At 38.3% G+C, this 19431-nt stretch overlaps 4 protein-coding genes and 1 long non-coding RNA gene across 5 annotated transcripts; 2 read left to right on the top strand and 3 right to left on the bottom strand.

The window, feature by feature from the left end:
* The first annotated feature begins 1597 nt into the window (after positions 1-1597).
* Positions 1598-3457, top strand: LOC106403038. The gene is made up of 2 exons (XM_013843881.3): positions 1598-2127; positions 2242-3457. Exons 1-2 carry the CDS (start codon positions 2053-2055, stop codon positions 2650-2652), a joined length of 486 nt encoding a protein of 161 aa, XP_013699335.1. The 5' UTR covers positions 1598-2052; the 3' UTR covers positions 2653-3457.
* On the bottom strand, positions 3403-6417 carry LOC106402749. The gene is made up of 2 exons (XR_001280820.3): positions 4409-6417; positions 3403-3794 (listed from the first exon to the last, which is right to left on the bottom strand). It is a non-coding gene; the product is annotated as an uncharacterized LOC106402749 (long non-coding RNA).
* A 4144-nt stretch (positions 6418-10561) lies between these two features.
* LOC106404322 lies at positions 10562-12365 on the top strand. The gene is made up of 4 exons (XM_013845049.1): positions 10562-10651; positions 10863-11315; positions 11378-11734; positions 11895-12365. Exons 1-4 carry the CDS (start codon positions 10562-10564, stop codon positions 12363-12365), a joined length of 1371 nt encoding a protein of 456 aa, XP_013700503.1.
* Positions 12366-16431: 4066 nt separating this feature from the next.
* On the bottom strand, positions 16432-18289 carry LOC111208097. Its single transcript, XM_022706832.1, has 3 exons — positions 17876-18289; positions 17270-17785; positions 16432-17088 (listed from the first exon to the last, which is right to left on the bottom strand). The coding sequence occupies exons 1-3, from the start codon at positions 18287-18289 to the stop codon at positions 16432-16434; spliced, it is 1587 nt and encodes a 528-aa protein (XP_022562553.1).
* A 74-nt stretch (positions 18290-18363) lies between these two features.
* Positions 18364-19293, bottom strand: LOC125579881. Its single transcript, XM_048743778.1, has 2 exons — positions 19045-19293; positions 18364-18846 (listed from the first exon to the last, which is right to left on the bottom strand). Exons 1-2 carry the CDS (start codon positions 19291-19293, stop codon positions 18364-18366), a joined length of 732 nt encoding a protein of 243 aa, XP_048599735.1.
* Between the last annotated feature and the right edge of the window lie 138 nt (positions 19294-19431).

Genomic DNA, 19431 nt, shown 5'->3' with positions numbered 1-19431 from the left:
TAACTTTGAATTATCTAATATGTTTTCAGTTTTAATTTTAATTTTATATTTTCGAATTTAAATTTCAAAAATTTTAATTTTAATTTTATATTTTCGAATTTAAATTTCAAAAATTTTAATTTAAAAAAAAAAAATTTGAAAAAATTAATTTTTTCGAAATTCCGAGGAAAAGCACCCTCGGAAATTTCCGACGACCTTTTCCTCGGAATAAGTCGTCGGAATTTTAAAAAAAAAATCCGAGGGAATGTTCCTCGGAAATTTCCGAGGACCACGTTCCTCGGAAATTTCCGAGGTCCACGTTCCGAGGAAGTCCTCCCTCGGTATATTCCGAGGAACTTTCCGACGATCTAGTGGTCTTCGGAGTTTCCTCGGAAATTTTGTTCCTCGAAATTCCGTCAGAAATTTCCGAGGGATTTCCGAGGAAAAATGAATTTCCGAGGAGTTATTTCCGAGGACTTTTTTCGTCGGTATTCCGACGACATACCGACGATTTTTTCCCTCAGTATGCCGCTGTTTTCTTGTAGTGTATTGGTTCTTTCTATATCTTTTGCTTTTCTTCACCACGTACTAAGTTAATAGTCTTTCACTTCTTTATTTTCTCTTATTTTTCTAAGTGAATTCATGTATTTCATTAGCTAGTTTGTGTAATATGGACGTTATTTTTCTTTTTAATTAGTGTTTTTCAGTACTTTTTAAACAAAAGAACGGTTATATACAAAAAATATTCAAAGAAAAAAAGAACGTAAATTAAGTCTTATAACATTTTCGTTGGAAATATCTCATAAAAAGTATATCATGGTTTTAAAAGGAAAATAACAGAAAAGCAAGAAATAATAAAAATGATTTTTAAATGAAATTTTCTGGAAAAAGAAAACTCGCAAAAGCTCCATGAGGCATTTTTTACCTGATGCATTTGTCTTACCTGGAGATACATTCTTTATAATTAAAATTTGAATTATTCAACTACATTATATTAAAATATTAATACTTTTTTTTGGAGAAACTATATTTGGTTCTAAACATTAACAATGAAATTGCTCTAGTTATACGGAGCGGATTGGCAATGGAAAATTGAAAAGCCAAAACTCAGTGCTCGAAATCAATCGTCTAGCACGCAGTGCTCGAAATCAATCGTCTTTCGTCGTTCACATGGATGCAGATCACCCAGTTTGGTTCACAGAGTCAGTATGAGTCTGTATTTTGATGACAAAAAAAAAAAAAAAAAAAAAAAAGAAAAGCCAAAACTATTCCTTGCACTATTTTACTTTTAGAAGGACGACATGAAACCATTTCAAACTTAGCCGCTAATTCGCTGACTAAAAACATGCCGAAAATAATCGCATTTTTTCATCCTTCAAGTCTTTAACATGCACGTTTTGGTTTTCCTTCGTGTCCTACCCACATGCAGGTGCGCATACCTGATACCTGTCAATGGTTTAACCAGTCAGAATCTAGAAGCATAAAAACGAATCAGACTGAATGGGCCGTTTCTATCTACTTTCTCTTGCTTTTGGCCCAAACGTGTTACAAAATTTAGATGAGGTCACTAGAACCAACGGTCAAATACTACCTTTCTGAGGTTTATCTTCTTTTTCGGAAAACCTAGCTGTGAAATTATTGAGGGATCTCACACTCCTATAGTATAAAGTTTTTGAGAGAAAAAATAGATTTTAGTGAATATTAGTGGCATATCATTTTGAGATTCTCTGTGATTTTTTCTAGGTAAAAAACTCACAGGTATCTAGGTAAAATCTCATATGAGATATTTCCAAAAAAAAAAAGATCAAACACGAAACTCTCTCTCTCATCAAATTTACTCTCTCGCGGCCAAAACAGAATTGAGTTTTCCCCGGCACCGAAGGTTCCCTGCCGTCTAGCTTATCGCTTTGCTTCTTCGCCTGTCATCTCTCCTCTCGATATGCTACTGGATCTGAGCTCTGATTTGCTGCGCAGCCATGGAAATCCGCTTGCGAGAAGATCTACGATGGAGGTGGTGTTTGTTCTTTGGATTCTCGGCGAGGGAGGGTGGAGGTAGCAGGTGTTCAGAGTCAGATGTTATGGCTTTTGAGGAATCTTTTTCAGAGTCGTTTCCTCGTCGACTTCGCTGCAGGTGGTGGGGGTGATAAGGTACAGTTCTCAGATCGGGGTTTTGCGGTGGTATGTTGCTCTGTTTCGTTCGTGGGTGTTTAACGGTGTCGTGGAGCTTCTGACTCCTCCTTTCTCTCGGTCTTTTGAGCTCAGGTGGATCTTGCTATCACGGAGAAGCGTCAAGAGCTGCTTGATGCAGGCGGAGATGGTCCAGTGGTTCTGTTCATGTCGCTTTGGAGTTGTCCGAGCGATAATAGTACGGTAGTGGTCGTCTATGGCCTCACCATTTTTCCTCCACCGCTTCTCTCAGTTCACGTCTTCCCTACCAGTGCTCTTCTTCATGTCCTTGAATTTCGGCGGCGGTCAACTTCCGGGAGCGTTCTTGTGTTCGTTGATGTTCCTTTCTCCGCTTTGACCCTGGAGTTTAGATCTTACATGTCACAGGTTCTGTCCTTCGGTTCTCAAAGGCAGCAAATGTCGGAGCAGCCTCGCTCGGTTGGGTCTTATCTGTTTGGTGTCATCTTTTGGTCCAGCACATATCCCAGTGCTGGTTCGGTCACTTGATCATTCGTTAGGTAGTGTTGCTGGTCTACACTTTGTGCAGGTTGAAGAACATATCAAGTGAGAGTACAATGGTCTTGTCAAGCCCGTTTCTTGCATCTGTTTAGTGTGTTTGTGTGTTTTGCGGTGAGTTCCTTTGGTTTCTCTTTGTAGCGGCTGAGGTGATCTTTTTACTGGCTGTCTTGTGTGTTATGAGTATGCGCTTGGTGTTTCGTCTCCGAAGTTATCAGGTACGTGTTTCTGTCGTCTTCTGCGCTTCAAAGTCTACAGTTACTTCAGCTAGGAAGAGAGTGGGATTTAACTCCCTTGCCGGATTAACCGGAGCAATGGTGATGAGGGAAGGATCCGGAGTTGCGCCCAAAACTTGGTTGCGTGTCTGATGACTCTAATCTACCAATTTTGGTTGTACCGTCTTTTGCTTAAATTCTAGTTTGCTTGTAACTTTATTGATGCCCATGGGAAGTTTTAAATAAAAATTCAAGCTAAAAAAGTGGTGCTTAGTAGCCACATGCCTTCGAAGTTGGAACAGATGACATCTACGGTTAAGTCGCCTTAACTGATAAGAGCATCATTAACCCAAAAACTCACTTTGGGTTTCTTAATAATTTTTAAATACTAAATTTTACTTAAGAGACCTAGTTAAGAGACATGAACATTTTTGTGCTCCAATGGGAGTCTTTTATTTAGGAGTTCTTAAAAAAAAATTAAACATTGTTTTTGAGTATTGTATAATTTGTGATTAAAATGTATGAATTTGTGATCAAAATGTATGAATTTGTGATAAAAATATATAAAAAGTTTTTGATTATTTTCTGAACATGAGAAGAATGGTAAGAGAAGAAGAGTTATCGGTGTTGTGAGATGCACGAGCCGTAGAAAACGGAGACAGAGATGTTGCAGGCTCCTCAGCTATGCTTGGCTTCTTTGGAGGCACCACAGAGCGAGAAAGATCCTCAAGGAAAGGTCCTTTAGCTGTAGGCACATACACAGTTGCTATGAGTATAGTTTGATTCCATCACCACCAGCCACAACCTCTTCAATCTCCAGGAAAGGATAGTTTGATTCCATAGTTGGCGGCCTTACCACAGGCTCAAACTCTTGAATATCATTCATATAACCACTGGTCTTCCTCCCTTAAAAGATCCCTACAAGAACACAGATGAATCACAACAAAGAAGAGATTCAGTCAGACACCAAATGGTCACAGCAGAAGGAGATCAGGTCCTGTAATGAAACCAAAGACTGACAAGAATGTCACATTACAAGATCATTCAAAACCTTCCAACACAAGATCATACGCTCTTTTGCAGTTCACTTTGAGAAAAGGTATCAGTTTATATCATTTTGTGGTTGACAACAACGTTCTTGAGTTAACATTTTAGATTTTCTTACTCATCATCCTAGACTTGGTAGTAAAATAGATACTGACAGAAAGTGAAACAAGGGAGAGCATACCAAGTGTAAGCTTGCCAAATTGTTCAAAAGCTTTTCTTAAGTTATCTTCAGTTGTACGGAAATAAAGCCTTTGTGTCCAAAAAAAAACATAACATCAAACCCTTTGTCATCAAGTCTCATGTAGACAAACAAGGAATCAAAGCAACATAGTAGAACCATAAACAGAACATTAACACAATGCAAATCCAATTCACCAGTTCATCAGAACTTAGACACCAGCCAAAAGATGAATTGAAAACATAGACATCTAAGAAAATTAGAAGAAAAAAGACAGAGACAGAGAGAGAAAAGGAAGGGAGCTTACCACTCACATACAGTTTCGTCTTCGGACCAGAGATAGAAGACGGTGGAGATGAAGAATCCGGCGAAGAGAGACAGCCAGAAACTAATAATCCCCCGACGTCGTGGCGTCTGCGAGCTGAATTCACGACGGTTCCGACATTGATTCGTCCGCGCCAGTAACGAGAATAGACAGACGAAGAGAAGGAGCAGGTGGTGGCTGAAGGTTAGTCTTAAGAAGCGACCTCCAGAACACGACGGATTAACAGCGACTATCAGCCGCAATCTTCTTCAGTCGCTGGGGATCATCGCACGCCTTCCGCCATCGATCCTTCAACTCTCTCTCTCTCTCTTCTCAAAGAGATGAACGCCCAAAGGGCAACACGTGTCTCAGAAGACCGTGTCTTGTAACCCCTAAATAAGAAACGTCTTTAGCATTTAATCTAATTTCTCTTTTTTTTTAATGCAAATAAAACTAAGAGACGGTTTGAGAAGACCGCGTTAATGATGCTCTAAGGTGTTCTAAATAACACAAAAGACTATGTATTGGTATAATAGATAGAGAGACGCTGGATTTTTCATAGACTCATGAAGTCATAATCACTAATAATGATAACCACTGTAGTTTTGTAAATAAAATGTTAATGGGATGTTTCGACTGGTTTCACCTTGCTTATGTGAAAAAGCGTTTCTAGCGTCAGATTACCATATAGTACACATTTTTGTGTTTATGACACTCACACAAACCGCTGGAATAACACATTTACGGAAGGGAAGTTTACTTAAATATACTTTAGGACAATTGACAAGAACCACACATATCTCTTTTTTATTACTGACATTTTTTAAATACCAAGCGTACCCTTTTTTTACGTTATGAGAAAAAACATATTTACAAGAATGCCATTATTTTTCGCTGCCACATAAGCAAAAAACCGGCGCCACGTAGGAATTATGTTCCGTGTTTTCATTAAGCTAGCTGTAATTCGCTACATACGTCGTTACGGCTGATTTATATCTACATGTCGGCTGAATAAACAAACGCGGCTGAGTTAAGAGGAAAAGACTGACTTAAGAACATAAGTCAGCCGGACGGTACGGCTGAATTACAAAAATGTGGCTGATTTATGAGATAAAGGCTGACTTACAGACAAAGGTTACGGCTGACTTATACATCGGCGGTTTTAATCTGGAAAATTTGGCTGAGTTGTAACTAAGAGACGACTGAGTTATGTTTCCCCGGCTGAGTTAATGAATATCGACTGGCTGAGTTATATAATTTACGGCTGACTAATGTGATGTTGTTACGGCTGAGTTTATGATTAGTCGGCCGTAATAGGATGGATTAACAGTAAACTAAGCTCGGTTACGACTGACTTATTAGCGAAAGATTAATTACTAGAATATCATTCGTTTGACGGCTGATCTATGTGACGATACGGCTGATTTATCGTTTTTCATCCTAATTACGGCTGATTAAGGATCAAAAGATTAATTACTGAAATATTTCCATGGCTCGGCTGACTTACATTGTAAATGAGAGCTGATTTACGGAGGCTGAGTTATATATTTGTTTGTCGGCTGATTAACCGATTTTCCATGTCATCTGCCATGTCATCAACTCGGATTTGCCATGTCATTGCTAACGAACTACTTTACAACTACGTTTGTCTGTCTGTTCATCTTTTTTCTTCATCTTCTTTATCTATCTATATATCGGGAAACCGGCCGATTCATGCGTCAACAGAGGCTAACGGTCCCGATCAGTACATAAACACGTTACCTGTGCGAAAACATACCTCAACTAGTATAAAATTCAATTTTCCATACATGAACTTACAAAATTGAGTTTTAACATACATTGACATGATTTCCGTTAGTCAAACGTTACGGAATAAGAGTTTTCGTTAACCGGTAACATGAAATTGGTCAATTCCTACATCAACATGGGTCAATGTTCTCGATCAATACATAAACAATTTACATGTGCGGAAAAATACGTCAACTAATACAAAATTTAAATTCAATATATGAACTTTTGAAATCTGGTTTTAACATACATTGACATAATTTTCACTAGTCAAACATTACCGAAGATAAATTATCTGTCACATGTTGATTAAGTGAGATTTTTATTAAATTATGTGCTAATTAAACCGTATTACATAGTAATTGACTAAGAAAAATAAATCATTTAGGCCAAACGATTTCGTTCTCGTGTAAATCATCAGTTAGATTCTCTTTAACTTTTTGGTTTTCGTCTTTTTCGGCAAAAAATCTAACACAGAGAAGACAACAGAGGAAAAAATCGAACATAAGGAAACGGGAATGTCTAACTTATCGAACAAAAGAGGAATTATGATTGGATAAGCTAGACATTCTCGTTTTTTTCTATTCGATTTTGTTCTTTGTTTTTTTTTATGTATCAAGTTTTTTGCCGAAAAAGTCGAAGAACAAAAAAATAAAGAAAAAAACTAACTAATGAGTTACACGAAAACAAAATCGTTTGGTCTAAATGATTTATTTTTTCTCAGTCAATTACCACGTAATACGGTTTAATTAGAACAAAATCATTTGGCCTAAATGATTTATATTTCTCGATTAATTATCACGTAATACGGTTTATTTACCACATAATACCATAAAAACTTCACTTAATCAACACGTGACATACAATTTATGTTCGGTAATGTCGGACTAGTGTAAATTAGGTCAATGTATGTTAAACCAAATTTTAAAAGTTCATGTATTGAATTTAAATTTTGTATTAGTTGATGTATGTTTTCGCACATGTAAAGTGTTTATGTATTGATCGGGACCGTTGACCCCTGTTGATGTAGGAATTGGCCAATTTCATGTTACCGGTTAATGAAAACTCTTATTCCGTAACGTTTGACTAACAGAAATTAAGTCAGTGTATGTTAAAACCCAATTTTGTAAGTTCATGTATGGAAAATTGAATTTTATACTAATTGATGTATGTTTTCGCACAGGTAACATGTTTATGTGCTGATCGGGACCGTTAGCCCCTGTTGACGTATAAATTAGCCGATTTCCCATCTATATATCTATCTTCTTCATCTTATTCTCCATCTTTCTCCGAGATCTTATGGATCCGGTAATTATTGTTTATGGTAACTGGATTAAGAAAAACATATATGTATTCAACGCCGACAGTAGAGAGTGTAGAGTTCTGCATTTAAATGAGAAAACAAAACATGAAGAATTAGCAAAGTCTGTACTCGATGAATACAGATTGAATGAATTGAGAACAACAGATTGAATTCGCAACAACAGATATGTATTCAACGAACGACACTCCACCAGTTTACGGAGAACAAGGATGACGAAATGAATCGGAATGACAGAGCAAGAGTGACGATGAAAAGAATTGGGTTTTAATGTTTTGTAATACGGCTGGGTTTTGGGTTTTAATGTTTTACATTACGACTAAGTTATATAAACATGTTACGATTATATTGGGTTTTCTTGATTAGTATAACGGCTGAGGTATAGATTTTAATGTTTTCGTATTACGACTGAGTTATCGTTAATTTCTATCTTATTTAACTTTTTAAACTCCTCGTGATTATCGTCTCCATGTTATAAATGGCCTCGATATTAGTTTTGAGCCGTCAAATCAAGAAAGACGAAACGTCCCATTATTATAAGGCGTTTAATATTATAAAAAAGGATTACCGTGAATGTTAAATCAGTTTTTAAATACTAAAGTATCATCTCGATGTTATAAAAGCCTTGATATTAGTTCTGAGCCGTATTTTCCACACTCAGCCGTCCCAAAGTATCAATCCTAAATCTCGATGGGCCATGATAAAACCCAAATATTAACGGCTGAGTTATGTTAATAATAATGGTTGAGTTATATTATGAGTTAAATAATAAAGTATTACCGTCTCGATCGCTACGAAGGCGTCGATGTTATATTAACCAACATGGCTGAGTTATGTCAAATATCATTGCTTAGTTATATGAACGTTACATTAATGGATTATTTCCCGATACTTGAACTGCCTGAAGAGATTCAGGCGTTAGTGGTTGAACGTGTGGCCGGTAACTCCTTCACAGATCTCTATGGCCTAAGAGCATCGTGCAAGACGATGAAGGCGTTAGCATAGCGGAGAAGGGTAAACCATTTTTACGATGTGTTATCCGTACCATTTTTACGATGTGTTATCCGTTCCCAGGAGACTCAATATGCCTCCTGAGTTGTTTAAAACTTGCTACACAGAGAGAAATCCAAGCACACTTTATATGAAGGGTGTACAGTTTTTCTTCACATTTAACCTTCAGGAAGAAGGACTTGCTTTCATGAAGCTTGCAGCGGATGAAGGATATGAGCGTGTTGTGTATATATACGCAATGACTAGAAAAATATTTTGGGGTGATGAGGAGTATTTTGCTCGTTTAACGAGGGAATTAGTTGTCAGGATCGGGAAACTAGTTCGATCTCAAAAATGGGCATAGGGTTTGTCGCACAGTGACGAGTTTCTGGAAAAGAGGGACGAGTTCATTTCAACCGTTGTTCCTTCGTTCTATAGTTGCCAATGTGTTCATGTTATGGAGTGAGATTGGGTCTTGTGGTACATTGAAAATAGTAAGGGTGACAAAATGTGTAACCGCTTTTTCTGGATCAAAGAGTTGGGGCTCTTCTTCCGTGAGTTTGAACAGATGAGCGTGATTATGGACACAAGGGAGTGGTGAAGATGTATTCTATCATAATATTTTCTCTTTTTATGTTCTTTGCTGTGACATTATTACGGCTAGTTTATATTTTACATTATGGTTGGGTTGTTGTCTTTTAATGACGGCTGATTTTTGTAAAAAGGGTTCTCTTCAATTACGGCTGAGTTTTAATTTCATAATGACTGAGATATTTAGTTGGAGTGTTATTAAATACGACATGGCTGGGTTAATTAAATATGTGATAGCCGAGTTATTGTTACTTAAAGGCTAAGGTAATGTTAACTTTTTGGCTGAGTTTTGTAAAAAAATCCAAGATACTGACTCGGAATCCGCCATGTCAACAAACTCCTTGCCATGTCATCACTAACGAACGAAATTTATAACTTGCTTTATGAGACTGTTCATGTTCTTCTTCATCTTAGTTATCTATCGTCTTCATCTTTCTCAGTTAATTATGGATCCAGTAATTATCGTTTCCGGTTACTGGATTAAGAAAAACAAATATGTATTCAACGTAGACAGTAGAGGGTGTAAAGTTCTTCATTTAGATGAGAAAACAACACATGAAGATTTCGCAAAGTCTGTTCTTGATGATTACGGATTGAATGATTTGAAGGATCATATTCAACTTAACTACATGTTCTCGAATAAAGCATTGAAAACGATGGCGCACGACACTCCACCAGTTTACGTATCCAATACTCGACAATTGCAAGGTTTTCTAAGCCTGAAGAAAATCGAACAACTACGTCTATGTGTGGAGATTACGGAGAACAGAGCAAGAGAGAAGAGTAAAACATTTTTGAGCTTTAGCTCAGAAGCAGAAGCAGAAGCTTCAGTAGTTGAGTCCAGAGACGAAAATTACAGTGGGAGTTACGATGGTTGCAGTTTGGAGAAGGAACAAGAGGACAATGAGAATGACTGCTCTAGTAATGTCGAAGGAGAAAAACATGACTTAGTCGAAGAAGATGAAATAGGCGAAGAAAACGAAGAAGATGGTGAATTTGAAAGCCGATTTGATATGTTCGACGATTCAGACGGTGCGTCATCTGAAGATGATAACTACAGCTCATACGGTGAGTCTCCTACAGATGACGAAGATTCACCAACGCTACCTCCCAAGAAGAGATATCAGAACTTCTCAATGAGCGGATCTAAAGGGAATCTGGAGGTTCTAAGTTTGGAGATGTCGTCGATAGACATTGCGGTAGGTCAACGATACGATAGTAAAGACGATTTGGAGAGACGACTGAAACTTCTTACAGTGAGGTATAAATTTGATTATGATGTAGAAACATCAACCCCGACATCATACGTTGTTAAGTGTTGGGTTGATGGATGTCTCTGGAGAGTTTGTGCTTCTACCCAAGGAGAATTCAAGGCGTTTTATGTTCGTATTTACGATTAGAAGCATACATGTTCCTGCACAGAGCGCTCTAATCGATCTCGACAAGCAACACCAGATATTTTAAGTATGTTGTACAAGAACTTTCTCGGCGACGTTGGTCCGGCCGTTCGCCCTACGAGCGTCGGAATAGCTGTCACTAAGCAGTTTGGTATAAAGGTAGTTACTTTGTTGTGGCTAAGTTATTTTAACGACACGGCTGAGTAATGTCAAATGTATAGGCTGACATAATCATACAATTCGGTTGGGTTACTATATATTTAGATGCGGCCGAGTTATAGTAAAATAGGGTTGAGTTATTCAGTACGTTATGGTTGTCTTAATTATTTGATGCGGCTGAGTAATGAAGATCGTTTTTTCATGTGAACAGATGGATTATTGGAAATCACACCGGTCGCTGAAATTTGCAAGGGAAATCGATGAGGGAACACCTGAGTGTGGGTTTGAAAGCTTGCCTTCTTACTTATACATGATAAGAAGGGCAAATCCGAGTACAGTTACGCGTCTTCAAATCGATGAGCTTGGAAGATTCATGTATGTGTTTCTTGCCTTTGGTGCGAGCGTTAATGGGTTTCCTTTCATGCGCAAAGTTGTTGTAGTCGACGATACGTTTCTCATTGGTAAATACAAAGGGACGCAACTCACAGCACTAGCTCAGGACGGTAACTTCCAGATTTTTCCAATAGCCTTCGCAGTGGTTGACACAGAAAATGATGATTCGTGGCATTGGTTTTTTACGCAACTAAAACTTCTGATTCCTGACGACGAGGGTCTTGCGATAATCTCAGACATGCATAACTCGATAGGGAAAGCAATTAGAAATGTATATCTGTTGGCTGCTCGGGGAATATGCCCTACCATTTATATAAGAACATATTGGGACAGTACAAAGGAAAAGAAGCATTCCGTCTGGTGAAGAAAGCGACGAGATGTTTTAGGATGTCTGACTTTACTGCGATTTTCGAGGAGATTGAAGCGATTCATCCTCCACTCCACGGCTACCTCCAAAGAGCTGATGTCCGCCTGTGGACGCGTGTTCATTTCCCGGGCGAGAGGTACAATTTGATGACTACAAACATAGCGGAATCAATGAACAGAGCATTGTCGCATGCTAGAGGTCTAAACATTGTTCGAATATTAGAATCGATACGGGTTATGATGACGGGATGGTTTGTTGAACGGAGAGAGGATGCCAGATCGCAGCCAACGACGCTTACGCGTGGTGTTGAGAAACTACTACATGTATGTCAGTCGTAACAGTAAAAATAAGTCTGTCTTTAAAATTCATAAAATTCTTAAGTCAGCCGTTTCATAAAATTCATAAGTCAGCCTTTATAATTTTTAAATCAGCCGTAATATGTAATAACTCAGTCGTTTCATATTTATTCTTTTTTTTTAATAGGGTCGTGTAACTGCCGCCAGAGAATTGACGGTCCAAAGGATTGATGATCATCACACTGAAGTTAAATATGGATCTTCTAGCGAGTCTTTGAATGTTGCTAATTTGGTAGAGCGAAAGTGCACATGTCGGCGTTTCGAACGCGAGAAATTACCATGTGTACACGCAATCGCAGCTGCGGAGTACAACAATGTTTGTCGTATATCCCTGTGCAGTCCTTACTATAACACTGAATATTTGGTTAACGCATACGCTGAATCTATCATGCCGGCTGACTCAGTGCAACCTGTTCCAGAAATCGTGGCAAACCAACCGTGCTTGCCCCCGTATATTCGTCAACAACGAGGAAGACCTAAGAAAAATAGGATGAAATCTGCTTTAGAAGTTGCACTTAAAAACAAACGTCCTAGGAAAGAACACACATGTTCTCGATCTATACAGAGTGGCCATAATGCGAAAACTTGTCCGATGTAAGCAAGTGTTGTAGGGATTTTCATGTTTTTGAATTACTGCTGGGTTTTTGTTTTCACTTATATATATTACGGCTGGATTATGGATTTTCATGTATTTGAATTACGGATGGGTTTTTGTTTTCACTTATATATATTACCGCTGGATTAGGGATTTTCATTTATTTGCATTACGGCTGGGTTTCTATTTTCAAACGCAACTGTTATAATTCCCGCCCAAAATAAGAAACGTCGCGAAGTTAATAAACGGCTGATTAATTGAAAGAATTTGTATTACGGCTGAATAAATAAATTATATGTTCAACTCTCTGTTTTTTACACAATTTCTCTCTCTATCTAAATGGAATATTTCCCTCTTCTTGAATTGTCTGAAGAAATTCAGGCGTTGGTGGTTGAACGTGTGGCCCGTAACTCCACATTCGGCCTTCAAGAAGAAGGCTTTTTTCTCATGAAGCGTGCAGCAGATGCAGGATATGAGCGTGTTGTGTATACACACGCAATTACTCAAGCAATCTTTTTGTGTGATGGGCAGTATTTTCATGGTATTCCAAGAGAATTGGTTCAGAGGATAGGGAAACTAGTGCGATCTGTGAAATGGGGATGGGATTTGTGGCATTCTGACGAGTTCCGCCAAAATAGGGCGCCGTTCATTTCAAAGTTTGTTCCGTCGTTCTACAGATGCCAATGTGCAACACATGTGTGGCGACAATGTCTCTGCTTGTGGCACCTTGATATGACTAAGGATGACAACATGTGTGAGCGCTATTTCTGGATCAAAGAGATTGGCTCGTTTTTACGTGATTTTGAACCGATAAGCGTTATTAGGGACACAAGGAAGTGGTGAAAATGTAATCTATCGGTACCTTATCTTTTTAAGTTCTTTGCTATTTTCTTTTTAAGTTCAAATGAATGTAATGAAGGCTTAGTTATTGTTTTTTTTGGCTGATTTATTGTTCAATTACGGCTGCATTACTGTTTTATCACGGCTGATTTATTGTGCATTAAACACTTAAAAAAAGAGGTTCATTTACGTGCATTGCAAAACGTTCAGATTTCTTAGTTTACGTGCAGACATGTAAAACGTCAATTACAAACAAACGGAGGGAGTAATAATTAGCCTCGATATTCTCATATTGTTGGCTAAGTTAAAGTAATAATTAGCCTCGATATTTTTAACACGCGCCACCATTAATCGACAACTCAGTCCAATCAAACAAGTGGAAACGTCCCATTAATAATGAAAGTGGGTGAGTGATAATCTTCGTTGTGGTATAAACAATGATGAGTTAGCTGAGTTACTTTACACTTTACGGCTGAGTTACTTTATACATTACGGCTGCACGGCTGAGTTACTTTACACTTTACAACTGAGTTACTTTATACATAACGGTTGAGTTTCTAAACAATGTTATCATTTGTTTGCTTCACGGCTGAGTTTGTAAAAAATGTTATCATTTGTTTGCTTCACGGCTGAGTTTGTAAACAATGTTATCATTTGTTTGCTTCACAGCTGAGATACTTTAATACGTTAAGTCTTAGTTACATAAAACATAGGCTGACTTACAAAACATTACTAAACAAAGTAGTAGTAGTAGTAGCAAAGTAACGACATTTCAACCCCACAAACAAACACATTCCTCAAACACCGATCTTGACTCATACATTCTTCTCCTTTTCCCTCAGATGTCGTCTTCATTACTTCAATCTCTTTCTCCAACCGAACAACGCTAAGTCTGAATTCTGAGATGTCTTTGTTCATGCCACTTATCAGTGACTTAATATCCTCAACCTCTTCAACCAAACACTCATCCGCCCATTTGAATAAATGTCTCTGTTTTCACAATATAACCAGATCTAAGTACTACGTTACAGAACATGCGAAATAAGAACCAAAACGAACCTTATTATATCCTTTTCCGCAGCAATAGTACAATCTTCCTGGATTTGTAGTGGTTCCAGATGTAGAAATGTAACAGGGTTCACCACACCAACACTGTTTCGGCGTTTCTCATTCCGCGTTCAAACGGCGTCTGTGAGAATTTCCTGAAACGCAGGGTGAAGAAGACATTTTGATTCTCAAAACAATTTCAGAAACGAAATGGAATTACATGGAATTAGGGTGAGAAAGACGACATGATGAAACAACATCGTTTCCACACGCACCATAATTAAAATAATATTTAAATGTGTCGATATTGTAAATCCCTCGACACATGCGTCACAGACTGTTAATAATTAGCCTCGATATTAGGTTTGAGCCGTATTTTCCACACGCGCCATAATTAATCGACAACTCAGTCCAATCAAGCAAGTGGAAACGTCACATTAGAAATATATTATATTAACATTCACAGCTGGGGTTTGCCGTTTTACAATGGCTGAATTATGATTAATTTATTTACGGCTGAGTTTCAGTCACTTATGGCTGGGTTTATCGTAAACTAACATTCACAACTGAGTTACCTTATACGTTTTGGCTGAGTTAACTTTAAATTTTCACTAAGTTAGCATTCACAGCTGAGTTATTTTATACATAGAGGCTGAGTTATTATAAAGATACGGCTGAATTAAACAAACACATTATGACTGGGTTATAGTACTTAATATACAAGAAATATGAATTCGACATGTTTACATTCAGGAACCGAAATTATCAGATTCAATATACAGACAAGTCATCACTTTCAGAAACCAAAATTGTCAGGACCAAACTCTTCAAACATGTGGACGAGATCACGCCAGACTCTTGTTAACATCCACAGAGGCTTTTCGCCTCCGATTGCCCAAGTTCTCTTCAAATAGCGCATCTGGCAACGAAATAGCGTTCTGGCCACAAGATTAAAATGTGTCCAAACTGTCGAATTATACATTCGATCCCATGTGTTTTTGCGCTACAACAAAAAAAAAATTACAAAACCATTGAGAACACAACAGAAAAATAACTCAGCAACGCTATGCTTCCATTTTAAGTGGACAAACTGTTTTTACAGCGAGTTGAAGAAACCAGTGTTCCTTAAAATGATCGGGAATTGCGCGGTATGTCGGCCAATCATGAACCCAGCTTTCTGCAAGAATCAACGGGATGACGAGAGAGAGATCACTTAAAAATTTGAACCAGATAGTACTGGTTGTGTCAAGTAATTCACCCGGACCAGGGTATAGAAGAGGGGGGTTTTCACGATTTGCAGAGCTTAGTATCGCATTGACACTGTTCTCTAACATCGTCGAATAACCAGAAACAATCGTCATAACTTTTGATGGGGATAAAGAGTTTTTGTTTAGGTTTTTTTTAGAGAGAGAAAGGTGTAAGAGAGGAGACAATATATAGAGAGGTACAGAACGTCAAACGTCTCGAGTTAAAATTTCCCAAGAAGCAGTTATCTTTTTCCCGCCAAACGTGAGGATGAAGTTACACTTTACGGCTGAGTTACAGACCACATTTACGGCTGACTTAGTAAATGGGGTTTAGGGTTTAGGGTTGCTTATTTAGGGTTTAGGTTTGCTTTTTTGAGTTTTTAAGTTTGGGATTTGGATTTATGGTGCAAGAATAGTTATAAAAACACAAATTCATGATAAATAAAACAATAATAGTTTATGAGTTTTGAATTATACTCACACCTTATATGTATCAGTTAAGTTTATGAGTAATTGTAAGACAAACATATACCTCAAGATCATGATTGATTCTAAACTCGTAGATTCAATAAAGAAGACACATTCAGTTGATTATATATATTCACTTCAGATATATAATTGGAGTTTGAATTTAACATTTTAAAGTATAAACATTTTTTCTTTTTAATTATAGGGTATGTTTGAGGTATGGCTGAATTATAATATCGTGACGGCTGACTAATACTAATCGATACGGCTTAGTTATATAGACATGTTACGATTATAGGGTATGTTTGGGGTAAGGCTGAGTTACGTATATACGACACGGCAGGGTTATAAAAACGATAAGACTGAGTCAAATACTTAATAACAACATAAGTCAAGTACAAAATAACAACATAAGTTCATCATAAAACAACAACAACATAAGTCAAGTACTTCATAACAACACATGTTCAATTAGCCATCATTTGGTCTGTCACAACATTTGCTCCTTCAGCGAGGATATCTGCTGCCATCTTCATCCGTAAACCTTGAATATTTTGATCGTTTATCCCATCAAACGTTACACCAAGCGCTAGACACTCCACAAACTTCAACGAATACACCCCACAATCGCCAACCTGGGTGTTTTGTGGAGTGTACCTTTTGCTCCTCTTCCTGCTAATGGGTTGGATATTGGCAGAAATATGTACACTCAACATAGCGGGAATCATGTGCGTCAGCGGTTTAAATGAATTCAGAATTCTTTGCTCACTTTCGAGTGTTACATCTCCAAAGATTGGATCGTAGCAATTAATCTTCTCCTTCTTCAGATCCACGTGATACGTAACCCAGTGATTTCCACCGGTTTGAAGACATCCGTACAAGTGATCCACATCTTCATACCACTTCAAGTTTGTTCGACAATGATCGGGAATCCTACCATTTACCATATCTTCATAACCATTGCCTTTGAACATGAACATTGTGGGTTTCATCTTGAACTGAGCGTAATCGTGAATCAAAAAACTTTGCCACCAAACGTCAACGAAGGCAATCCGCTTGGACCAGAATGGAGTAGGCTCTCGCATGGACCTTTTAATGAGGACGTTCATATACGCCACGATATGCTACATAAATAATATTAACAAGTCAGCCGTAATCAAATATATAACTCAGTTGTTATATAACAAAAGAATATATAACTCAGCCGTGATATAATAAAAGAATATATAACTCAGCCGTAAAAATTAGATAACACAGCCGTAATAAAATAAAATAATATATAACTCAGCCGTAATAAATACTTACATTATCAAATACCCATCCATACTCATTCTCCGGCCACGGTCTTTCATGGATGAGTATGTTGTAGAAGTCACTCTCATGATCAGCTGTTAGTACTTCTTTTTTACCTGGTGCTGCTGGTGGTTTGGGTGGAATTGCCTTGATGTGTTGCATAAGTTTCTCCAATAGCGCCGGATCAACAGGTGCTAGAGGGTCATATATTGCTGATGAAGGAGTATCATTCTTCCTCATGCACGTCGTTCCATTATGTCCTACGTTCGGAAAAACTATTGATGAAGAAACTGCCGTCATTGACAACCCTTTTGGAGTTAACCGAACATTATTCTTCCGGTAGTCCTTAATTATGGCAGATCTAACAACTTCAGAATTCTCGACATCAGACTCCGGCGCGAATTCGTTCTGTTCTGCAACAACTTCGTCAGTTATATCAGCCAATGAACTGTCCTCTACATCAGGTTGTACCTTGCATCTTGTTACACCGTCACGCGGTGGAGTCACCTTTTTGTACTTTGACCCAGCCTGTTTTTGCTTCTTTAGCTCAGCCTCTTGTTTCTTCTTTAACTCAGCCTCTTTTTTCTTAGCTTCAGCCTCTTTTTTCTTAGCTTCAGCCTTTTTTTTCTTATCCTCAGCAGCTTTTTTCTCAGTCTCAGCCTTCTCCTTCCTCTTAAACGCAGCATCTGCATGCGCTGCTTTTTTCTTCTCATCGGTTTCCTCACCCTTAACAATATGCTTGCGCCTGCAGCCGCGTCCATAGGTTGGATCCTTAGCAGCCTTATCATCCTTAGTAGCCTTATCATCCTTAGTAGTCTTTGCAGGAGAAACTACTACGAAATCAAGAGGCCGCATATCAGTAGCTTTATCAACACTACCAAACACCTCATCCAAAGTCCTTTTCACCCCTGATTCCTTTTCAAGCTCCTTGGCCAAATTCTTTTTCGGTCCAAACTCCTTACCAGGAGTCGCAGCTACTAACGCTGGACTATTGACAGACTTTTGATGCGTTCGAACCACCGGTGATGCCATCGATAAAGAGTTATCTGATAATGGTGGAGAGGGGTTATCATGGTTTTCGGAAATTTTCTCAATCCCCAGATCTTTCAGACGCTCCTCTGTAAAGCATTCACCCTGTCATCAATGGTCTTTTGGTCCATCAATGGTCTGTTCCGGTCTAACTCGTAAGCTTCCAACCGTGAGTCAACCTGATCAAATTTTCTGGAAATAATATCCAGAGTACTCACAATGGTCGTTAGAGTCGCTTTGTTCTCCAACACCAACTCTTTGTTACCTTCCTTCTCGCTAGAACCCTTTCCCGCTGCTTCAGCTTCAGACTCATTCTGTGTCTTAACTTTCTTCTGCTTCTTAGTGGGTGGCTCAGCTTCTGACGAAACTCCACCCTTCATTCTCTTCTTCTCATTCCCCTTACCCTTTGCATTCATCTGCACTTCCCACAAACCTTTCACAAATCTACCTGAATGTATGTCTATTATCAACCTAACGAGTTGTGGGTCGTCATCTTCACACAGCCAAATAGGAAACATCTCTTCAATTGAGTCATTCAAAACCATTCTCCTCACACGCACCTGCAACACCAGGTTATAACAAAACTCAGCCTCCAAACTAACACAAAACTCAGCCATCAACTAAAATAATTCAGCCGTGATTTAACACATAACTCAGCCATCAACTAAAATAATTCAGCCGTAATTTAACACATAACTCAGCCATTAAGTAACTCCGAACTCAGCCATCAAATAAATTAAGTCAGCGTTAAACCTTACCTCGCCATGCTTTTCGATTTCGGCAGACAACAATTTATCAAAGCTTGCACTTGTACGCTTTCCACCCCATCGCAAAAGCGGAACGTCTTCGTTATTGATCACTCTCCCAAAACTCTCACCAAAGCATGTGACGGATTCATAAGCCCAAATCAATAACGCGTCCTTCATGCCGCTTATTGTGTATGAACCTCCATCTGGAGCCAAAGTTTTAATAGAGTCAATTAGAACTTCGTATGCAGTCCGACCCATGGATACGACCTCATGGCTTCATCGTCGAATACCCTTATTGCACTTTGAAAGGGTATCCTTGAATTGTGATGCAAACAATATACTCCCATGGCTTGAAGAAGTAGCAGCCCCAACCACTTGCGCTTTTCAAAACTCCAA

The sequence above is a fragment of the Brassica napus genome, chromosome C1 (assembly GCF_020379485.1).
Source record: "Brassica napus cultivar Da-Ae chromosome C1, Da-Ae, whole genome shotgun sequence".
NCBI lineage: Eukaryota > Viridiplantae > Streptophyta > Magnoliopsida > Brassicales > Brassicaceae > Brassica > Brassica napus.
Note: the sequence above shows the minus strand (reverse complement) of the source record. Positions and strands in the feature narration are given on the sequence as shown.